Raw genomic sequence first — 22,284 nt, forward strand, 5'->3', positions numbered from 1 at the left:
ATACATATGCATATATAATCTATCAGGCAATTATATCGAATAACAATCGACTTACACATGGTTATTTTATTGTATGCTATTATGGTAGGACGTCTGGGTTCTGACATAACTCAGGTGCTCATAAATGAGAGCTCTGCTACAAACCAACTTCTATATTGATTAATATGCTGTAAGTTTCTCTTGGCATTTTGTATTGAATCATACCAGCATAAATCATACAATTTTTAGCAACACGTTTGAGAGAATCGATTTGCTGCTTTTTAGTCAAAGATTGGTAATCACTTTCGTTCAACTGCTTTATGATGTTAGAAATGCATAGCATTGTAATTATCAACAGGTTAGGTATGTTCTTTAATATATTCTCATCCAAATGTGTAAATTCTTGTGCTCTTTTTCTGGTCGAGCTTTCATCCGTGAACGGAATTAAATCGAGATCTTCAATCTGTTGTAGGGTGTTTTGCCATTGGCGTGCTAGGAATGATGCTCTTATATCAGCTAGTTTCAACAAGACAATACATGTTTCTTTGTTTCTTGCCTGAACCTTTTTAGAGATTTCGATGTTGTTGATGTACACTTCGATTAACTTCTTTGCCATTAAGACGTAATTCGTTTCGCTGTTGTCATTCAACCTAAAGAGGGATTGATTGAGGTCAGTGCTACTTAGAAGTTCTCCCAATAACTTGTTGATAATGGACATAACAATGTCATATTCTTCTGATAACTGGTACAACAACAAACTATCATGAATTCTTCTTTCTTCATCAGCCCTACGAGCAGCCTGTTCGGTAATCTTATACAAAAAGTCCTTCTGGTCCTCAAGCTGTAATAATGGGCGTCTTTCTTCAACTACACCGGGGATCCTAATTCCTTCAGAGTTGATCTTTCCGAGAAGTATGGTGAACTCTTTAGTTTCCAAGATCAATTCCCTGAGTGCCTCATACGCCCATTCAATCTGCTCTTTCTCATTCACTAGTGCGATGAGAATTAGATATTCGACAGCTATTCTTGGATCAGAGTACTTGAACGACTTTGTGTAATTTCCTAATACCTTAACAAAGTTTATCCTTGTTTGGCCATCATTCACGGAGATCAACTCATCCTTTTTATAAGATGACACATGTAACATGCCATTTGCCGCTAGACCAATTGCCAAGTGAACAGCATCGATTTCATTTATTTTGTATGAGTACTGTACTGCTAGTTCATATTGTCCGCTTAACAAAAGGGCCTGTAGATAATAGTTTTTAAACATGTACTCACCGTAAGAGACAACAGTATGTTGGAAATCGCTGAGGGTATACCTTTCATATACTGGATCATCCATATCCATATCATCTTTGATTAACATCAAGTGAATCCATAACCAATCTTCCACGCTTAGAGTAATAGAAGAGATATTCTTCCTTGTCAAATCACATCTGCCAATAATTTTGTAGACCGCCAAACGGAACGGATCGCTGTCCAAAGTGTTTTTGATATGCTGGTTATATTCTGTATGCAACCTTGAGACAAATTCCTGTGGAAGACGATGATCAGGAGACGTTACATAAGCTTTGAAGTATGTTAGGAAAGATTGCTCCACTTTTTTGAAACTCAATTTGTTGTTAACAACTACTTCTAGCGCGTCCTGCGGTAAACCAGCCCTTAGCAAATAAAAAATCAAGGCCCATACGGGAATTCCATTCACAATCGTAAGATTGTTAAATTTCCAAGTATTTTCACCAGTCTTCAGTTTGAGGTCAATAAATGCTCTAATTTTGTTAACATTGGTCGGTAAACCTTCGCTTGGATTCTTTGAATACAAATTGTCAACATAGCTCAAGAACTGGTTTTCTAGGTATTTTTTGGAAAACTCAACAATATTTGGGGATTGATTTGTTGCATTATCTATAATCTCCCAACCGTCAAGTAGCTGTCTATACTTCGAGTCGGTCGTATTCTGAAAGATGGCAATGAACTCTTTGGTTAATTGAAAATCGTCATTATGTGATTGTCTTGAATTGTTAAACCTGTAAATAATTTTGGCATATTTCTCAAACTTTTCTCTAAGGATGTGATTTCCATTGACATTTGAATTTAAATCACCATCCAAGATACCACTACCAGGTGGTTTCCCCCAAAATATTGGACCGTTGGGATCCAAAGGAGCCAAATTAGTCGTATCGTAGTTAGAACTATCCTGACGTTTCTTGACTAGGATCCCAAAGCTTTCTCTTACTTCATCTTTCCTTTGCTTCCAATCTAGGTTGAAGTTCTGATTAATGAAATTATCAAAATCCTTCGCTGCTAAAGACAATGATTGTTCAATGGAGGAAAGGATATTCTCATCCTTCTTAATATGTAAATAAGTGTCCAAATCACCATCGTTATAGCCTTGTGCAACCCGTTGTTCGGTTAACAACTCTGATGACTTAAGATTCTTCAAGGAACTCTCAATTTCGTGAAATTCAAGTCCACTTCCTGCTAAGAGATAATGAGCTTTTGTATGATTGGAATCGTGAGGAATTGTCTTACGCATCTCCTGTGCCCTCTTTTTCATCTCATTGACACTCAATAAGATAGCTCCAAGGTCAGATGAAGTAGAAGGTAAGTTCTTTGACGTTTCTAAAAGCTCATTGAATAATTTCGATGAGCTCTTAGACGTGGAGCCACTAGTCTTTGCATCGTTTTGAAATGCAGATAGCATTGTATCACTGCTGATTTGACTGTTGATATTCATAGTTCCACGATTGTGTGGATTTTACAATTCCAAAATCTGAACGGGTTAAAGATAATTTGATGCGATGGATAGCAACAATGTGTATTGATTTTCAAAGTATCTTCAATGAATTATTTCCATCATCTATTCAACGTATTGATAGTTTACATTTTCTTTTATTGTTTTCTGTCTAATTTTTTTTAACTACAATGTTTTGCACCGTTACCCGAACATGTGACGGGACAAAAAAATGGACAGCCAGAAATTGATCATGACAGTAATTAATATTAAAACATAAGTATGTATGTATTAACTCAAGAGAAAATAAGTTAATTATATATTGTAATCTGGAATTGATGATTGCCAGAATCTTTTGATTCCTGTGGTCAGTTTTTGTAGAATAGAAAATGTTGTTTTGGTTACCATTGAAATGTAGGTTTTACTTCGTTTAGTTCAAAAAAAGAGTTGAATGAAATGAAAAATTGATTGTGGTCGTTATACGTTGATGATGCTGTGCGAAGGACAAAGCTTAATCGCAGTACATGTTGACATATTCATCAACAGTTAAGTTTAAGAAACCGTCATCTGTACTTGCTTCCATTAAAGCTTCCACCTTTTCAATATCGCCGGCGAAATGTTCACGCAAATGGTGGTAGAATTTCTGCATCAATAGTGGGACACCTTCCTTTCTTCTTAGTCTGTGACCGATTGGATATTCTACGACCACTTCATCTAAGACAGTCCCATCATTCAATTCTACTAACAAAGCGTTTGGGATTGATCTCTTTGATGGATCATGATAATCCAAAGTGAATTGGTCATCTTTAGTACAATACATCTTAGCTCTCAATTCGTCAATTTCAGGGTTGCTTGCTACTTCATCACTGTAATCGTCAGCCGTTAGTCTACCGTAAATTAATGGAATAGCAGTCATGTATTGAATACAATGATCTCTGTCAGCATAATTGTACAATGGACCCTCCTTGTCAATAATTCTCACAGCGGCTTCTTGAGTTCTAATTCTGACCTTTTTAATGTCTTTGTAAGTTTTGCCCAACTCTGCCAACTGTTTATTCACCTTAATAGCTGCTTCCACTGCCGTTTGAGCATGGAATTCTGCTGGGAACGATATCTTGAAAAGAACGTTTTCCATCACATAAGAACCGAAAGTGTCCCTTTGCTGGAAGGTGAATGGTTTACCTTTGAAAAGAACGTCATAAAAACCCCATGTCTTAGCGGTTAGTACGGAAGGAATTGTACCTGGACTTCCATTCTTCACCAAATATGCAATGTTGACAGCTCTTGCCACTGCGTCACCGGCAGCCCAAGATTTCCTGGAACCAGTATTTGGAGCATGCCTATAAGTTCTTAAAGCTTGTCCATCTACAAAAGCATGAGATAAAGCTTCTGTGGTCTGAGCTTCTGATAGACCCAACATCTTGGAAACCACAGCAGTGGTAGCAACTTTGACCAAAACAACGTGGTCCAATCCTACCTTATTAAAGGAATTCTCCAAGGCAATAATACCTTGAATCTCATGTGCTTTGATCATAGCTTCTAACACATCTTTCACGGTGAATAATCTTCCCTCATCACCTCCGGTGGCCTTTGACAATCTAGTTAAATGATCTGCCACGGCAAGAATACCACCTAAATTATCAGAGGGATGTCCCCACTCTGCAGCTAACCAACAATCATTGAAATCCAACCAACGAATTAAAGTTCCGATAGCAAACGCACCTTTCACAGGGTCCATTCTATATTTAGTACCCAACACTTTGGTACCGTTAGGTACAATCGTGCCAGGCACAATTGGCTTGATAAGGTTTTTAGGTTGATCATATTTCAAAGCAGCCAAACCACAACCTAATGTGTCCAATAAACAGAGCCTTGCAGTTTCATAGGCTTCTGGAGAAGTGATACCTTTATTGTGAACATAAGAAGAAATTTTTCTTAATACTTCATCTGCTTCTGGTCTCTTATTATCGATGTTAATGGCTTCCTGAGAATAGTAATTTTTCATACTATTCAATTGAGTTGCAATACCGTTATTAACGAATGTCGTTGGCCTCTTGTATGATAATCTGGCTATATTGTTAACACTTGATCTAGCTGATTGACGTAGCATTGTTAACTTAATTTTGTTTGAACTTCTTTCTATACTACTTCTCTAATCAAAATGTCAATTAAATATCAGCTAAACCAAATATTGACAAAGACCTAAAAACAATTCTTCTATCAATCAAATATCAAGGATTTAATAGCTCTCTTATATAATTTGCCCAAGCCTTCAGCTCATTTATTTGTTAATTGTGACAGCTCTATACTGTTCACAGGGTTACCCAAAAAGCTATCGATGACCAAGCCTAATTGAGTGTGGAAAAAAAGTTGGTCTCCATTAACTTACCTGTGTCAACCCTTTTTTCCAATGAGATGAGAAAGAGGGGTATAATGCGATGATCGATCGAAGGATGTGCGGGTACCATCCATGAATCAACTTCATTAATCAATCAAACCATACTCAAAACCCTACCCTCTCTTTAAAAAACAAACAATCAGCCTTCCCTCAATATACACTATTTCACGGAGTAAGGAATTACACCTGATGACCTTGTTTTGTTCTTTGATTCCCTAGTTTTCTTTTACCTGATTCTCTTAAAACGATAGTATTCGGTGAACTGCAAGTACTAACAGAATATGGAACAAATACATACATACATACATACATACCTACGCCCTTACTCATCATGTTAACTTTGCCTCCATTTTTTGTAGCCGTTTTCGCAGTTATTAATCAAGTCATTCTTTCATGGGTTAATCACTGTCCCTTAAAATCTTGTTTTCTTCTAATGTCGGACCCGTAACCGTTCGATCGACACTTGTTCTTAAGGGGAAGAAAGTGTCAAATCCAATTCCAACTCGGTATCCGGGGTTCTTTTCTACCTCACAATAAGCTTGTGCTGATTTTTGTGTAAGTTTATCTGATAGAGTGATACATAATTCAAGAAGCTTTATCGTACAGGCCGGTTCGGTTACTAATTGTTGGGAAACGTATGAAAGTATGTATGGTTATGTTTCTATCTGTTATTGCGGGTTGCTAACAAGGTGAAGAAAAAAATGACATTATCCTATTTGAGTAAAAAAATGTGGGGTAACGACGGATGACAGATGACAAGACAGGTGACAGAAAGTAGGACGACGGAGCTGCAGCGGATGTCCATCTTTTTCAATTCGGTGTGATCACCGGTTGGGGTTGAGTAGAACGGGACACGTCAGATTGGGACATGTGAATAGCCTTACATCACGTGATCGAGGTGAGAAGTTCAATGGCATCGTTATTTCGAATTGTTATGTATTTTGGTGAATATAGCCGAATACGTAAATAGGTTAATTACATCTTCCTTTGTCATGTCATAAGTTATCATCAGTAGTAAAATTAATGGTTACAAACTCTTGTTCGTTTCATTTATATTTAAATTTTGCATATTTTTTTTATGGTGTTTAGATCGATGCTCTTTGGTCTTTCAATTGGTAAACCAAGGATTCTGTCCCAAACCAACTGTGACAAGGGTCCCATTGCCCTTGAACAACCGAATATTACTGTGAAAAATAGTAGCTGATCAATACCGTAGTGGTAGAATAAAATTCCTGATGCGCTGTCGACGTTTGGATATGGATTCTTTGTTTTACCATGTTCTTTCAAGACTTTTGGTGCAATTTGTGATAATTGTTTCATCAATTGGACTTTGGCATCAGATTTGAATTCTTTTGGTCTCTTTTCTGCAAAATTCAACATTGCATCAAATCTTGGATCTGGTTTCCTTAACACGGCGTGGCCGTATCCTGGAATCACTCTACTTGAATTCAATACTTTCCATAGATATTCTTCCACTTGTTTCACATTTTCTACAGAATCGACATCCTTTTCCATCTCAACTAGGAATCTAACCACTTCTTGAGCCGCTAATCCATGCAACGGTCCTGCCAAACCCATGATACCAGAAGAATAACTGAGGTATGGGTCACTTAAGGCACTCCCGACAAGGTGCGTGGTATGTGCAGAAACGTTCCCACCTTCATGATCAACATGAATACCGCAGTATAAACGAACTAGGTTAACGAAGTCGTTAGATCTTTCTTGTGTGAGCGAGTGCATGTTCACGGAATCACTAACTGTCATTCCAAGCAAAGATGCAATGTTGTACGACCAATCCTTTTCGACGTTGTAATGGCCTAAAGGTTCACCATCGTTAACAATATTGCTGTAAATTTTCCCGGTGATCTTGGGTAAAGCGGCAATTAGATTCAACACGTCTTCATAGACGTATTCCCAATAATCCATTTTCCCAATGCTACCTTCTTGATACTTCTCAGCGAATATGGATCCCTTGTTCATGGATGCCAATGCAATTGCCAATTGGGTCATAGGATGCATGTCACGAGGCAAGCTCGTTAATAGCTTCTCCGTGTGAGGTGGTAACTTGGCACCTCTTTCAGCCAATTCTTGAGTCAATTTTCTTACCTGTTCCTCTGAAGGTACCTCCCCAGTCATCAATAACCATAACATGGATTCTGGTAAGAATTCACCTTTCCCATTATCTTCTGGCGCGCCAGGTAACAACTTTTGACATTCAGCAATAGTTTTCCCATGGAACCTTATTCCTTCATTGGGGTCCAATGTGGTACTTTCCCAATACATAGATTGATTTCCTCTCATACCATTGATAACGCTGCCAATAGTAATGTCACCAACTTTCACATCCGAAAAGTTCTTCTTGATATGTAGTAATTCTTCTCTTCTTTTTGGTATAACGTCAGCAATTGCAGCTTTCAAATTCAATAGATGTCTACTAGAATGAAACAATCTAGTTTGCGTAAAGTTTTTGAGCATCATGCCGAAAATAATTGATAATATAAATAATGTGCCTTGAGGATTGTTCCTGAGTCAGCCTTGTTATTATTTCGAAATATTCAAATATACATAAAATAAGGGAAGACGTCAGTGCAAAACTGAAGTCCATATTTCAAAATTCGATAAGATCTATAATTACCATCATTTATATACTTTATAAATCGTGATAATGAAGTGGTTTACGCGGTAATCAGTTGCTAATTAATCGATCTATTGATCTATTCGGCACCGAAAGAGGTGTAACTCTCATACGTTATATTATGACCTTTAAAATGTTATTGAATGTGGAGAAGGTTAAAATGATGACAGTTTTGTAAATTAAATACAACTAGTTGACAAAAAAAAAAAGAATAAACCGACGATCATTGCATTTGGAACGGGTTAAATTGACGACCCTTTTGTCTCCTCCTTGTTAATCACATGCCAAACTCTGAAGGGATGAGTTTTTGACCGTTGCTTTACCAGAATACTAGATGAACTCAGAATAGTTAAGTCACGTAAAAAAAAATGGTGCTTGTGTTTACCAGCTGAAAGCATCTTGTCAATAACGGTATCTGGCAGAGCAGCGTCAGTTTTCTTTTTTTTTTTTTTTATCATCTGGCTTCAGAATCGTAAGAATGTCCCACTTTTCAATCTGCATTGTATGGAAGTCCCCAACAACGTTGAAATGTCTCTGTTCTCTCATCATCAACAATGACTAGAAAATAGAAGACCGACATGGCAGCCGGATACACACATGCGCCCTCATATCCGAATCTTTGAACAGCTGCTGACACCAAAATTGTGTTGAGGCTGAAACGCTGATTAACTCCAGTTGTTACAGTAACGGTAATCTAATGTTTTTAATATGTTTAGTCACATGATCGATGCTAAAAGGTTATCGATTCCTCCATTTACATACACACATATGCATATATAAATTGATGTATTAACTATGCAAAGCTGACAGATTTCTTCTTCTTGATAGGTTCAGACTGAGCTGCTAATGTCTCTTGTTTCAGTTCTTGCCTTTTGGTTTTCCTACGAATAGTTCTGGCAACGGATGCCTTCTTCTTGATTTCATCTTTCTTACCCTCTAGTTGTTCCTTCTTTTCGGTTTCTTTTCTTTCCATTTCTTGTCTCTTTAGATCACGAATTTCTTCGAGTCTCCTTGTCTTCTCTAATTTGCTCTCTGTTATTTCATCATTTTTATCACCTATCGTTTTGATTAATCTGTTTAACGCTATTAAATCATGATCACCGATGAACTTCTTCCCCTTTTTACCCTTTTTGATTTTTACACCAGGTACAATCGCTCTATTAAGTGTTGGAATATTTAATTCTTTCTCGGTATAGCGTCTTTCCTTCTTCTTCTGGCTACCATATAGACGTGCTTTGAAATTATCCTTCTTCACCTGTAACTTGGTTGGTTTCTTGGTATCAGATTTTTCAGTCATTTTAGGCACGTTTGCCATTTGATTTTTGGCAATAGAGTCCTCGAATACTTCTGATCTTACTTCCCTCGTTCCATTTTGTTTCTTGGATCTCTTAGCCGTTTTTGATTGTTTGGGAGCCATCTTTCAAGTTCGATGGATTGTTATGCGTCAAGGATTTTTCTTCTATAAGTCTGATTATTGTAAATTCAGACTTGTCTCGCGGTTTAACTAGTAGACAGCGTACCCAGAGGTATAAATTCAAGTCCAGTTGTGCTTTTGTAGTAGTTGTGATAGTGTTCTACCAAAGCGATGAGATGAGCTCAATTCATCATCGAAAAGTTTTATTTTTATTTCTTTTCGCTTGGTAACACTTTATTTCTTGAATTCCTGCATGTCAATGTGAAAAAATAGAATAAACAATTAAAATAAAATAGAATAAATTAAATTAGATAAAAAAATATAAAAAAATATAATAATGATAGAAAATGAATAAATGATCAGAAACAATAAGATGATACAGAGTACACAACTCACGACTAGTATAAGGTAATATAGGTACACTGTGCTGGAGTTTAAATGTCAGATATCCGAATGATATTAGTTTTTCTTTCAATTGTCTTTTTAAGTATAGTAATAATAATGATAATCCATATAGTTATGTTGTATATTAAACAAGACAGTAGTGAACAAAGTGATGTATATATATCACGTGCAAATAAAATATAATTTCAAATTAGTTTTAATTCTTCTTTTATTTTTCTAGAGAAAATATCTATTAATTTTCTCATAATAGAAATAAATAAATTTTTACTTTTTTTATAATTATCTATTTAATTTAAATAAAACTTAATTCAATTTATTTTAAAATATTGTATAGTTTTACTATTCCGAAAAATAAATATATTTTCTGTTTCAATAGGAAATTAATAATAAATATTAAAAAATTAAGCCGGGAAGAAGGTAGTGGAGATGTTATTGTATGGAGTTGTGAGAGAACTTCTAAGGTGTCATTTTTTTTTCAGAAGCAGTAAATATACTACTGGAGCCGCTATGAACTAGGATCTATACGATAGCATATTGTTATTGATCAACAAATCCCGAAAATATATAAATAGAGTTTTCTTCATCGAATTCTTCCATTCGAATTTGACGATATATCTATCATTGTTCTACATTTATATGTATGTTAGACGGCATATACCAAGAAGAATATCGAAGAAGAACCAAAGAACATCATAAATAGTTTACATAACACATGCGAAGCTCTTAATTAAATCCCCAGGTTATCGTCCAGAAAGTACAGAAAAACCCGATCAGGAGATCGAAATGTCCATCATCAACTTTTACATCACTATCCCTCTAGACCAAGTCCCTAATGTCACTACTTCACAGTATCCTGTTCAATAAGAGACAGTACCATATTCTCAAAACTTGCTATTTTTCAATTTAATCGCGGTTAATACATTACCAGTAGTACAGATTTGGTTTATCAATATCAGGCCTAACTTATTCTTCTTATAATGAAGAAAGCTCTTAAAGTAAAATAGCAGTAGACAATTCTTGCCGCTAAGGCGCTAGTAATCCACGACATCGTGGTCGAAACTCAAGATAATCCAAAAAGGACTAACTATCTTTGATTTCTATTTATCTAAATGAGAAAAGAATTCTCGCATGTTAATTTGACAATTCATGAAGTTGAAGTAATAAGTCTTAGTTACCAGCTTGTTTGACAAGTGAACCATCCAAAGAAGACATTACGACGTTTTATGCTTTGAGTCTTTTGTCAGATTCACCTTGCGAGTCAGAAAATGTCCTTTTTCTGATAGCTACTTTAGAGAGAATACGATTGTAATCTTCGGTTAGGGATTGGAAAGCCGTTTGTAATTTATCTTTCTTCAGGCTCTCATCCATATCCATAAGAGCCTCAAAATTCTTTTCATAAATTCTCTTTTTTAATTGTAATCTATAGTTAGGAGACTTTTGATATAGAAGGAACATTTCTAAGATACGCATGAACTGTCTCTTCTCCAATTTTAACTGAGCTTGCTTCTTGGTAATCCAATCTATATTTATAGGTAGTTCATTCGGACAATCTGCCAAAGAGTTTTTGTTAATCACTCTTTCAAAATCACAACGATCTCTCAAATCGTCGAAGCTTTCATTCGGATCCTCCACTGTTATCTCAACGACAGATAAGTCATTCATCCATTGTTTTACTATAGCCTGATATAGCCTTTTTCCATGACCATGACCTTGGTATGGAGGCATGATTAAAAATTGGGATATTTTTGCCCTGCATTTCTGTTCATCTGCTTTGCTGGAATCAAACGATTGAGCACCTAAATATTTCCAGAACTGATAAGTGGTGGTGTACCCAATACACTTCTTAGAGTTTTTATTGAATACAATGAATATTTCCCAAGATGAATCATTTTCGTCAATGTATGAGGCCGACTCTATGAACAATAACGTGAAAATCTGCATTCTTTTATGCAACATTTTGATAGCTGGGTCCTGCAAAGAAACTCTATATATGACAAATTCTTGATCACCGATTTCATATTCCTCAACTAGTTTGTCTTTTTCAGGTAAAGCAAAAGTCTCTTGCTCCTTGGTGAACGTTTTTATCCATGCTTCCTCATCTTTAATAATTACATCGTCTTCTGGAAGCTTATCAAGAAGTAGCTTCTGTACATCTTCAATTTCGTTATTGAGTTTCGCATCATATTTGACATTAACAAATGGTTTGAACGTGATAGAATCGAACGCTAAGAAGATCTGTAAGTTTTTATACCCAAATATTTGTTCAGAATCACCATAAATAGGATACGTGAAGGTTGGCTTGAAGTTAACTGCCCCATTTTCATCAACTAAGGAGAGATTAAGGGCTTCATTAGAAGATACAGTCCATGTTTCAGGTCTTAAATCAACAGCCATATTTTCAGAGAGTCAATGCTTCTCAGTTGAGTACAGCTTTCCCTGTTCCTATTATTGCTTTCGCGTCTCTTGATTATAATCTGGCATTTTATTTCAGCTTTTTTCTTTATTTCCTTCATAATTTAAGAAGGTAAAGCTTGACCACTTCATAATGGTAGAGTAGTTGGGCATAGAGGCAAAGCAATTAAAATAGATATATAATCAAACCTCGTGTCAACTGTTGATTACTATGTTCCAGAATTTATTTGGATTACTTTAGGTATATTTCCAGTGAAATCTGCTACGATATAGAGTAAACGTCTGACATAAATTGGTAGATTTTTGACGGTTGCCATGAAGAAATTCGGTGTTGCGGCCTTCGGCGAGTCTGGTCAATATGATCTTGCCTCGAACAAGTTAGGCTCACAGAATAATGAATTGAATGAGCAGCTTTCAATCTTTCAAGTTAAACTAGTGGAATTTGCCAGGCAACATAATAAAGAGCTCCGAGATGTTCCCCGTTTTCGTGCGAAGTTTATGAGAATGTGCTCAGCGATAGGCATTGATCCATTATCTATATTCGATAAGAATAGCCATTTATTCCATATAGATGACTTCTACTATCAGATATGCGTGAAGATTATAGAGATTTGCCGGAACACAAAGGATGTCAACGGTGGTGTTATATCTTTAGAAGAGTTGCATGTCAATTATTTCAAGAACATGAACATAGAAATGGAGGACATTGAAAAGGCCATTATAATGTTGGGACCCCTAGACGGTGGCTTTGAGTTGTTTACTATAAGACAGAAAAAGTTCTTACGTAGTGTGCCAAATGAACTTACGGATGACCAGACTAAAATTCTTGAAATATGTTCTATCATGGGATATGCCAGTATAACTCTTCTTAGAGCCAACCTCAACTGGAAAAGAGTAAGAAGTCAGTCAGTTTTGGATGGAATGGTGGCATCTGGACTAATTTGGGTTGACTCACAGTCTCTGGAAGGAGAAGTGTTGTACTGGGATCCGTCTTGGATCATCAACTTAAGCTGACTCGATTGAAATCTTACCAGTACATCTTAGTATTTGCGGAATAGAACATTAAGATTACTTTGAAATTACTGTGAACTATATAAAATTTACATCCTTTTATTTTTATTACTATTGTTCATTTTGGATTACGTGTTTTACGTTCCCTGTATTTTGCGTTTACTGTTTCAAAAGAATCCATCAGGTTACGATCAGACATTTTTTGATAAACATTAACAACTTTCCCGATACCATCGCCCACATTTATAACAGTTTTATTCTTAATAGTGGCTCTTGGTAGATTATCCTTGAATATTTTGGCCACTGAAGCCTTTAATCTATAGTTCAATTCTACAGAATTTACAACCGACGAGGAGCGCGATGCCTTATCAGTCGTTTGATCAGGTACTATCCACTCCATCGGCGAAAACTCACATTCGTAAAGAATTAGAGGAATATCGCTAGCCATTTCGTAAATTGGTTTTCTGGGCATCTTTTCTATATCCAACATTTCTTTGATTAGATTGGGATCTTCAAGACCTTGGCCAACGAGAAATAGATTAGCCACCATACACCTCACTTGATGCCACAAGAAAGCTGAACCTACCAAGTCAAAGCAGTACATGTCTTCGCTGACGTGCATGATATTTGAACTTTTAATTGTCCTCTTATAATTTGTAATCTGTTTTGAACCATCTAATTTGCAAAAGTTTCTGAAATCATGCTCACCTTCATAGTGTTTGGCTGCCAGTTGCATCCTTTCAAGATCCAAACCCTCTGAGCTGAACAAGTATTTGTAATGTCGACTTTTACAGCTGAATCTGGCATCAAAACCTTTTGGTGGCCGTAGGCAAACTGCAGATACTCTGATATCTTCTGGTAAAATCTGGTTTAAAATATTAACATATTGAATCTCCTTGTCGTCATAGCTGGGATCAAGCTGCTCTTCTGCAGTGAGATTCGAACGAACTCTCAATGAAATTACTTGATTCATGGCACTAACGCCTCTGTCTGTTCTTCCACATCTACTAAACTTATATTCTTGAGGAACCATGGACGGAACAAGTTTGCATTTATTCATGGTCTCTAATATCGTACCCTCGACAGTAGGTAAAGGAGTCGCATCTTTTTGAATTGCCAATCCGTTATAGTTCCATCCCAAATAAGCAAACTTGAAGGCGACAAACCGTGTGTTGTATTTGGAGAAGTCGAATTCCCTTGATTTCCTAGGTTTCTTGACGTTCTTTCTTCTCTCTGCTTCAACAGCAGCGTCCGCAGATCGCTTTTTTACCTCAGCCACGGTATCTGAGTTATTTCCTTTAGCATCACTACCATTTTCACTAGTATTTTCCAGCTGTAGCAATCGCTCAATCAACTGTTCCCTGGTCCAATTCTTATAAGCAGACTGGTCAGTGGACATTGCTGACACAGTGCCTTTACCATCTAGTTTGAAAAGTTTTGATAAAAATCCCATCCCAGTATATGTAGTCTTGAAAGAATTATATCACAAGGCTAATATAACTTCATAGAAGTTTAACAAATAGATCATATCAAACAAATTTGAATACAAATTGTTATGAATGGAACAACCATCGAGAACAACGCCGCATCAATGCCAATCAGCATTAAATGCAAGTTTGTACAGATTTAATGGAATTTTTTTTCTTTTCTATTGGGATGGCAGCTGGAAAGAAAAAAAATAAGTTCAAGCTCATCTCATCTCATCGGGAAAATGTATCCAGATTAAATCAGTGTGAACATATGCATACATTTGAAATCCAGGAGTAAGATTTGACCAACAAGGTATAAACTCACCACTCCAAAGCCTAGTCTAAAGTTTCGAACTGATACAAAATGTCGAAGTCGTTATCGTGGGACGATTTGAAATGCGAGATACAACCATGGATTAGAACGGCTATAGAATCGATGGGGTTTGAGACCATGACGCCAGTTCAAGCCTCAACTATTCCGTTGTTCTCTGGTAACAAGGATGTCGTGGTAGAATCTGTTACAGGATCTGGTAAGACTATAGCGTTCGTGATTCCAATTTTAGAAAGGTTGATAAAAGAAGAAGCCAATTCGGCCAAATTCAAGAAATCACATTTCCATTCGTTAATCATTTCACCAACCAGGGAATTAGCCAGTCAGATTCATGATGTGATAGAAGACTTTCTGAAGTATTATCCAGATAATCTGTACCCAATACGGTCGCAATTACTCGTCGGAACAAGTAGCGCTAGTGTTCGAGACGATATCAATAGTTTTACAGATAACAGACCCCAAATACTAGTTGGTACTCCTGGGAGAGTCCTAGATTTTTTGCAGAAGACTAATGTAAAGACTGCTTCCTGTGGTACCGTCGTGTTAGATGAAGCTGATAAGTTATTGGATTTGAATTTCCAGAAAGATGTAGAAACCATTTTAAAGATGTTGCCGAAGCAAAGAAGAACAGGGTTGTTTTCGGCAACAATCGAAAGTGCGGGTGCGCAAATCTTCAAAACAGGTATGAGAAATCCAGTGAAAGTTGCTGTGAAGTCTAACTCGAGCGCACCTTCATCTCTTTCGATAAACTATATCGTCATTCCACCTAAGGATAAATTACAACTATTGTTGACTCTACTCAACAACTACAGATTCAAGAAATGCATAGTTTACTTCCCGACATGTATCTCGGTCACATATTTTTACGCATTCATAAACCATTTGAAAGAGCTTAATTTGATTCAGGATGATCTAAAACTCTTCTCACTACACGGAAAGCTACAGACGCAATCGAGAATGAAGACGCTTGACAGTTTCACTTCTAACTTGACCGATGCCGTACTATTCACCACAGATGTTGCTGCTAGAGGGATAGACATACCAGATGTTGATCTAGTTATCCAACTTGATCCACCAACAGATGCAGATATATTCATTCACAGATGTGGTAGAACAGGTAGGGCTAATAGGATTGGTAAGGCACTTGTGTTTTTAAATGAAGGTAGAGAAGAAGATTACGTACCATTCCTGGAAGTGAAAAACGTCAAACTAGAAGAAGAATCTGTGGAACTGAAAGGCGTAGAGAATCTAACCAAAATATTCCACGATTGGATTTTACACGATAGAGCAAGATTCGATCACAGCGTAAGAGCATACGTTGCATTTATAAAATACTACTCAAAGCATACTGCATCATCGATCTTCAGATTCCACTCCATGGATTTCATCGGCGTTGCGAACTTTTACGGGTTGTTACGTCTGCCACGTATGCCCGAAATAACCAGGTATGCTGCCGACCAAATTCCGGAGGAAGGTTGGTTGGTATCACCACCAGTGAATTTAGACACATTTGCTTACTTAGATAAACAAAAGGAGAAGGCGAGGTTACAAGAATTACAAAACCTCAAGCAAATAAGCGATAAAAAGAAACTGAAAAGTGAGCTAAAGAAGAAGAACATGGCATGGTCCGATAAGACACTAACTAAAGAAGCCAAAGCTGAAAGAAGAGCAGCTATGGCCATCAAGAGGAAGGCAATTGAAGAGAAACTTCTGCGGGGCGATGAGGAATCAGAAGATGAAGTTGAGCAAGACTGGAAAGACCTTGTAAGACAAAACAAGAAAAAGAAGCATAACTCCATGCAAGGAAGTTTCGATGATTTATAGTCAATTACATATCGTAGATAAATCTATTATAATATAAATGTGCTTGTTTCATTCGAGTCCCCGTCATATAACAATGTGTTTTCAACCGGTACATATTGATGTGTCAATAATTTCACGCATTCTTGTGATACCATTGCACCAAGAATTGATGCCATCGCAGGGCTGACAAACGTTGTATCATGTCTATCGTTTTGTAGCGATAGCAACTTATTGAACTTCGGTTTTTCACTTATAGTTCTAGTTGCCGATGAGAGGCTACCCATTTTAATTGCATCCAAATGTTTTAAGTTCTCGAGCATTTTATCTATGAGTGGTTCAGGTATCAAACTATAATTCTCCTTTGCTAGAATGCGCATGATTTCTGATTTATCCTTGGCAGCTTTACGTTGATATACTGCTTTCTGCGCGTTGAATAGTTTAGTTGAGGATTCCATATCTGGAATGAATGCGGACACAGGTAAATCGCCTCTCAAATCGTAAAATATTCTGATGCATCGTACAAATTGGTATACCCATCGATTAATTGTAGAATTAGGTTCAGCATGAAAACTATTCAAGATGTTGGTCAAATTGTGAGGAAATGGTCCTGATTGATCGTATAACAGGAATGAGGACCTCTCTGCTTCCACAAAGTTCAAATCATTGGTCAAGGGTCCAGAGAGTATAGAATCGTGAAGTTCGATGAACTCTGCCCTCACTGATTTTCTATTGATAGGAATATTCTTTGACTTTAATGATTTTCCCACATTGTACAGTAGAACGGAATAAGGCAAGGAGGATACCTCTTCCTGTGACATATTTTTTACATCGAATGATTCGTGATATTCTGCTAGTTCAGGCCACATACGATTGAGTCTTAAATCGAAAGTGAAATGTCCATGAGAATCAATGACACAATGAGGTTCACTGCCTATAAGACGAACAAATCCCAAGTTATCGTTGGTGGATGCCATTATCAGAGGAACTGCTGAGAGTTTCATGACACGTTGTAACAACGGACCAGCCGTGCACAAACATATGACAATAGAGAAAGAGTTCCATAACTTATGTTGTGAATCAATTGGAACTGCATTCTCGTTCCAAATATGGAACGTAACATCTGGATTCATACTTTCTAACGCATCAAAACCTAAAATATCCGAGTTTGACTTGTTCACAAAATCTGATCCATTAGACGAGCCAAAAACTACAGTAATCTCATGAATACCCATGAGAGCCAAACTCTTGACACATTCTCGCATCAACAATGTCTGATTATCGTCTACAACGCACACATGAGACTGAGAAAGTAAATCCTGGCCTGAATGGCCCCAGATCATCAACTGTCGATCATAACGGTCATCCAAACCACCATTTATCTGATCAGCCATAACCTGTACCAACGCCCTTGGTCCTTGATCTTTAACACTAGTTCTAATGCAAGAGAGCCCGCCTTGATTGGAATCAAATGACGTATTTATCATGAGATGAGCTTAAAAGTTCAAGCGAATCAGTTGGATTACCAAAGTTCAAGCTAGATCAACTGCATACCGTTACCCGGACGAGTACTTCAGCATTACCCTAAAACTTCATAAGAGACTCTAAAGAGCCAACATAAGGCCGGCAATACACTGTTAGTTCGTCATTTCCTGGCCCTGTTTTTGCTACGGCTATATCATAAACCAACACCACCATCACCAGACAAAGCGGAAGCAGGAAGTACTATAATATCATCCACCTACATACGATTCTTTCCAGTCTCGAATGATAAGCCGAAAAGAAGAGTCGAACAAAAGTTTCTGAAGAAACCAACATAGAGAACCGTGCCCGCAATTTGCAAAGAAGAGAAAAATTGCGTGGCTCATGCCATGTCAATGTCCCTAGAGAAAGTAAGTGTGGGTCATGTTCTGTTTCTCTTTCTCTTTCTATGCATTTTTTTTTTTTATTTGGGAATAACTGAAAAGGGCAATAGGCAGTAAAAAAATAATCAGAGTTTCTTGGCCTGGGACAGAACCTTTTTTGCTATCTACATATAACTTTCCTCTATATAAAGTAATTGATTATCTTTCTACCTGTCTTGTTTTCTGACGGATTAATTTTAGGGGTCTTACGCAGGTATATCAAGTAAACTTCGATACATAGTTTAATCTAGTTGAATCGAAATTTTTTTTGGGCCAATTTACTCTTCTAGTGCTGCTTTTAGATTAAGAAATAGGGGAAACAGAAAATATTCGATATCAAGAAGTTAAATTAAATACCGATACTAGTCTCCAAAAATGCACAGAACTTACTCTTTGAGAAATAAGAAGGCTCCTACAGCTTCAGAGCTCCAAACTCCAGCTCCACCACAATCTACTACCAAGTCTAAGTTTTTTGGTAAGGGTTCTTTTGCCTCCAGTATCAGAAAGAATACTGCTGGTCAGTTCGGCCCATTGTTATCTAGAAAGCTATCCTCTTTAATTAAGACCGAAAAGGGTTACTTGAGAGCTTTAGAAGTTGTTGCTAGTGAACGTCGTGTTGCTGCTAAACAATTGTCTCTATGGGGTTCTGAAAATGACGATGACGTGTCTGACGTGACTGACAAGCTAGGCGTTCTTATCTATGAACTGGCTGAATTGCAAGACCAATTCATTGACAAGTATGACCAATACAGAATTACTTTGAAATCTATCAGAAACATTGAAGCTTCTGTGCAACCATCAAGAGACCGTAAGCAAAAGATTACTGATGAGATTGCTCACTTGAAGTACAAGGACCCTCAATCCACCAAGATCCCAGTTTTGGAGCAAGAATTGGTTCGTGCTGAAGCCGAATCGTTGGTTGCTGAAGCCCAATTGTCTAACATTACCAGAGAAAGATTAAAGGCTGCTTTCAATTATCAATTCGACTCTGTGAGAGAATTAGCTGAGAAATTCGCATTAATCGCTGGTTACGGTAAGGCCTTACTAGAACTATTGGACGATTCTCCAGTGACTCCTGGAGAAGCTAGAGCCGCTTACGATGGTTACGAAGCTTCAAGACAAATCATCATGGATGCCGAATCAGCTTTGGAATCCTGGACCTTGGATGTCGCTGCTATCAAGCCAACTTTGTCCTTCCACCAAACAGTCGATGATGTTTACGTCGATGAAGATGGCGAGGAAGGTGAAGCCTTAGCTGCTGAAGAAGAGTGGGCTGGTGAACATGAAGGTGGCCAAGAAGAAGAAGCTGTTGAGACTACTGAAGTTAAATAAGCTCTCGCGATCACATGCGTTAGTTTATTTTACCAATGCCGCTACACTCACTTCTTTAAAAATGTATGTGGCTAGCGTATATTGGAATGATTTATTGTAGAATCAAATACTCGTTCCTGCCGTGTACGTGCCCTCTTTAACTTTTAAAAATGAATTTTTCCAGAGAGCTCGCAATGTTACTGTGTGACAGGTAAAACGGTAGTATGTGAAGTCCGTTATACCATTGCTACTCTCATATTCTATGTAATAAAACATTTCTATATCTCTTTTAAGTAACACTAACTTCTAATATCGTGCTGAGTTAATAACAGCCATTGGAATTCGGTCGTAATATCGATCAATCTGTTTTGAATTTTCCTGCTGGCTTCTCTAGGTATGAATAAAAACGGCCAATAAATCACAGGAAATAACACTCGAAAAGTCTTTGGATTTAGTGGAAAGTTCGAGCTAGCAAGGATAAGATACGGAACAACGTGATAATTGATTCAAGTATCCTTTTTAGAAACATAAGTATATTCATTTTAAAAGAAGCAGTCAGTTAAAGTCTTAATAAGTTAAGTTAAAACAATTTACATAGCATGAAAAAATTGAAGGAGCTTCATTTACCAGGTTTTGAACCAATTGGGTAATAATTTGGGTCATTCAAATATTTCAAATCCTCGACTGGTCTTTCTGCCAATGGAGTCACACGGACATGGTGTCTTGTAGATTCAGAAGCATCGAAATCATATACACCAGCATGATACAATCTACGATTATCCCATACAACTACAGTGCCCGGCTTCCAATTAGCCCTAACTTGAGCATCATGAGCATTATCGATAACCTGATACAAAAATGCTAGAAGAGCATCTGATTCAGGTTTCTTTAGTTCGACAATTTTTCTGGTGAACACTTTGTTGATGTTAAGGACTTTCTTCTTCAAAACTGGATGGACTCTTACCACAGGATGGATAACGTCATAGATTTCATGTCTTGAAATGCGCTTGGTAGGATCAGGAGAAAAGGCATCGCCGTTTGGTGGTAACGCGTGAACGGCATGTAATCCACTCAAATATTCTTGCAAGGATGGCGACAATCTATCAAAGATTTCAATCGCATCACCAAACAAGGTATCACCGCCAGATTGAGGAGCATCAAGCACTGCAAAAAAGGTATAACCGGATGGCTGTAATTCAAATGTGATGTCTGTGTGGAAATACACAGAGGTCAAAGTTTGTTCGAAAAATTTGTCATAGTCTTCTGTTTTCACATTTTTGTAAACCACATGAATATAAGGATGACCCTCTGGAGCTGGGGAAGCGTGATGAACGTGCAATTCACCAAAATACTTCCCATACTCTTCAATGTATCCAGGACCTCTATCGACAAAGTCTTGATCTCTAAAAATAAGAACACCTCTTTCAGCAGTCAAAAGAGCTAGCTCATCCTTGCCAGCATTATCCAACTCACTAAGTTGAAGGCCCCTAATTTCAGACCCCAGTTTTGGAGTAATAGGACTGATTTCAACACCACTTGTCAACAAATGGGGAAACTTTGGATTAGCTTTCAATGCAGGATCCTCATACTTAACGAAAGAATGTGGAGGGAATTTCTCATTAGGATCCCAGCTTGGTAGATAATCTTTGTATTTAGCTTGTTTTTTTTCCTTAGCGGATGTTCTAACGACACCGTCATCGTCAGCGTTCAATTCGGCGGTGATAATTCCTTTGTTGGCTCTCCAACTTTCTAAGGTTGATACAGGCATCGTGTTCTGTAGTTGTATTGACCTTCAGTATTGATCTTTCGTCTTTTTACTGATGTGAAGAAACGGTGCCCAGAAAAAGAAGCTCAATCCCATCTTCTTATATACATATCATTTTGATGTCATGTAGTGCAACAAGTACACTTATGAACGTTCCTGATGTATGATACGAATAAAGGCTCGCTCTCCTCTCGACCGGAATTTATGCGGACGGAGTCATCCTAAGTCACGGAAAGTCTAATAATGACTAACGTCAGCCGTTCAGACGTGCATTCGGCATAAAGGGCTGAAAATGCGACCAATACACTTAAGATAATATCACGTTATAATTCATCAAATACAGTGAGAAAACAATGTCAGAGCTCGATCGTTTTTCCTCTACGACTTTTTTTCACCCGTCAATGACTTAGGAATAGTTTGTTGATTTGAAATATCAATGTCTTTACTGAAAGATAGGAAAAGACACGACAATTTCTCTATATCTCCAGATTCTATCACTTGTGGCCACACAAAGAACTTCCTAGCCTTCTTCTGAACCTGGCTACCATAACCTGGTGAACTGGAGTTAAAGTTCCAATAGTGATGCAGGATATCGATTTTTGAGTCACGTGTTATTCACAGCAACAGCGAAAGGACATGCATAACAATGTACTAGTGGGTGTTTTTACAGGGTTTGGCTGATAGTCAGACGAAGTCTAATTTGTTCCGTTATA

General features: G+C 37.4%; 11 protein-coding genes across 11 annotated transcripts, besides 1 other annotated feature; 3 read left to right on the forward strand and 8 right to left on the reverse strand.

Annotated features, from left to right (window-relative positions):
• Positions 1-136: 136 nt before the first annotated feature.
• Positions 137-2,719, reverse strand: NIC96 (linker nucleoporin NIC96; the record flags this gene model as incomplete). The annotated part of the gene is made up of 1 exon (XM_454590.1): positions 137-2,719. The coding sequence occupies one exon, from the start codon at positions 2,717-2,719 to the stop codon at positions 137-139; it is 2,583 nt and encodes an 860-aa protein (XP_454590.1).
• Positions 2,720-3,227: 508 nt separating this feature from the next.
• Positions 3,228-4,826, reverse strand: PDH1 (putative 2-methylcitrate dehydratase; the record flags this gene model as incomplete). The annotated part of the gene is made up of 1 exon (XM_454591.1): positions 3,228-4,826. One exon carries the CDS (start codon positions 4,824-4,826, stop codon positions 3,228-3,230), a length of 1,599 nt encoding a protein of 532 aa, XP_454591.1.
• A 1,344-nt stretch (positions 4,827-6,170) lies between these two features.
• Positions 6,171-7,592, reverse strand: CIT3 (citrate (Si)-synthase CIT3; the record flags this gene model as incomplete). The annotated part of the gene is made up of 1 exon (XM_454592.1): positions 6,171-7,592. The coding sequence occupies one exon, from the start codon at positions 7,590-7,592 to the stop codon at positions 6,171-6,173; it is 1,422 nt and encodes a 473-aa protein (XP_454592.1).
• Positions 7,593-8,542: 950 nt separating this feature from the next.
• LOC1 (Loc1p) lies at positions 8,543-9,166 on the reverse strand (the record flags this gene model as incomplete). The annotated part of the gene is made up of 1 exon (XM_454593.1): positions 8,543-9,166. The coding sequence occupies one exon, from the start codon at positions 9,164-9,166 to the stop codon at positions 8,543-8,545; it is 624 nt and encodes a 207-aa protein (XP_454593.1).
• A 563-nt stretch (positions 9,167-9,729) lies between these two features.
• Positions 9,730-9,925: a sequence feature (Centromere Klla0E).
• Positions 9,926-10,789: 864 nt separating this feature from the next.
• Positions 10,790-11,962, reverse strand: HAT1 (histone acetyltransferase catalytic subunit HAT1; the record flags this gene model as incomplete). The annotated part of the gene is made up of 1 exon (XM_454594.1): positions 10,790-11,962. One exon carries the CDS (start codon positions 11,960-11,962, stop codon positions 10,790-10,792), a length of 1,173 nt encoding a protein of 390 aa, XP_454594.1.
• Positions 11,963-12,295: 333 nt separating this feature from the next.
• Positions 12,296-12,994, forward strand: SNF8 (ESCRT-II subunit protein SNF8; the record flags this gene model as incomplete). Its single annotated transcript, XM_454595.1, has 1 exon — positions 12,296-12,994. One exon carries the CDS (start codon positions 12,296-12,298, stop codon positions 12,992-12,994), a length of 699 nt encoding a protein of 232 aa, XP_454595.1.
• A 115-nt stretch (positions 12,995-13,109) lies between these two features.
• DEG1 (pseudouridine synthase DEG1) lies at positions 13,110-14,444 on the reverse strand (the record flags this gene model as incomplete). The annotated part of the gene is made up of 1 exon (XM_454596.1): positions 13,110-14,444. The coding sequence occupies one exon, from the start codon at positions 14,442-14,444 to the stop codon at positions 13,110-13,112; it is 1,335 nt and encodes a 444-aa protein (XP_454596.1).
• Positions 14,445-14,824: 380 nt separating this feature from the next.
• SPB4 (ATP-dependent RNA helicase SPB4) lies at positions 14,825-16,615 on the forward strand (the record flags this gene model as incomplete). The annotated part of the gene is made up of 1 exon (XM_454597.1): positions 14,825-16,615. One exon carries the CDS (start codon positions 14,825-14,827, stop codon positions 16,613-16,615), a length of 1,791 nt encoding a protein of 596 aa, XP_454597.1.
• Positions 16,616-16,641: 26 nt separating this feature from the next.
• ULA1 (Ula1p) lies at positions 16,642-18,078 on the reverse strand (the record flags this gene model as incomplete). The annotated part of the gene is made up of 1 exon (XM_454598.1): positions 16,642-18,078. The coding sequence occupies one exon, from the start codon at positions 18,076-18,078 to the stop codon at positions 16,642-16,644; it is 1,437 nt and encodes a 478-aa protein (XP_454598.1).
• Positions 18,079-18,870: 792 nt separating this feature from the next.
• Positions 18,871-19,827, forward strand: LSP1 (lipid-binding protein LSP1; the record flags this gene model as incomplete). Its single annotated transcript, XM_454599.1, has 1 exon — positions 18,871-19,827. One exon carries the CDS (start codon positions 18,871-18,873, stop codon positions 19,825-19,827), a length of 957 nt encoding a protein of 318 aa, XP_454599.1.
• Positions 19,828-20,425: 598 nt separating this feature from the next.
• KLLA0_E14433g (TauD/TfdA dioxygenase family protein) lies at positions 20,426-21,574 on the reverse strand (the record flags this gene model as incomplete). Its single annotated transcript, XM_454600.1, has 1 exon — positions 20,426-21,574. One exon carries the CDS (start codon positions 21,572-21,574, stop codon positions 20,426-20,428), a length of 1,149 nt encoding a protein of 382 aa, XP_454600.1.
• Between the last annotated feature and the right edge of the window lie 710 nt (positions 21,575-22,284).

This window comes from Kluyveromyces lactis (assembly GCF_000002515.2).
Source record: "Kluyveromyces lactis strain NRRL Y-1140 chromosome E complete sequence".
Classification (NCBI taxonomy): domain Eukaryota; kingdom Fungi; phylum Ascomycota; class Saccharomycetes; order Saccharomycetales; family Saccharomycetaceae; genus Kluyveromyces; species Kluyveromyces lactis.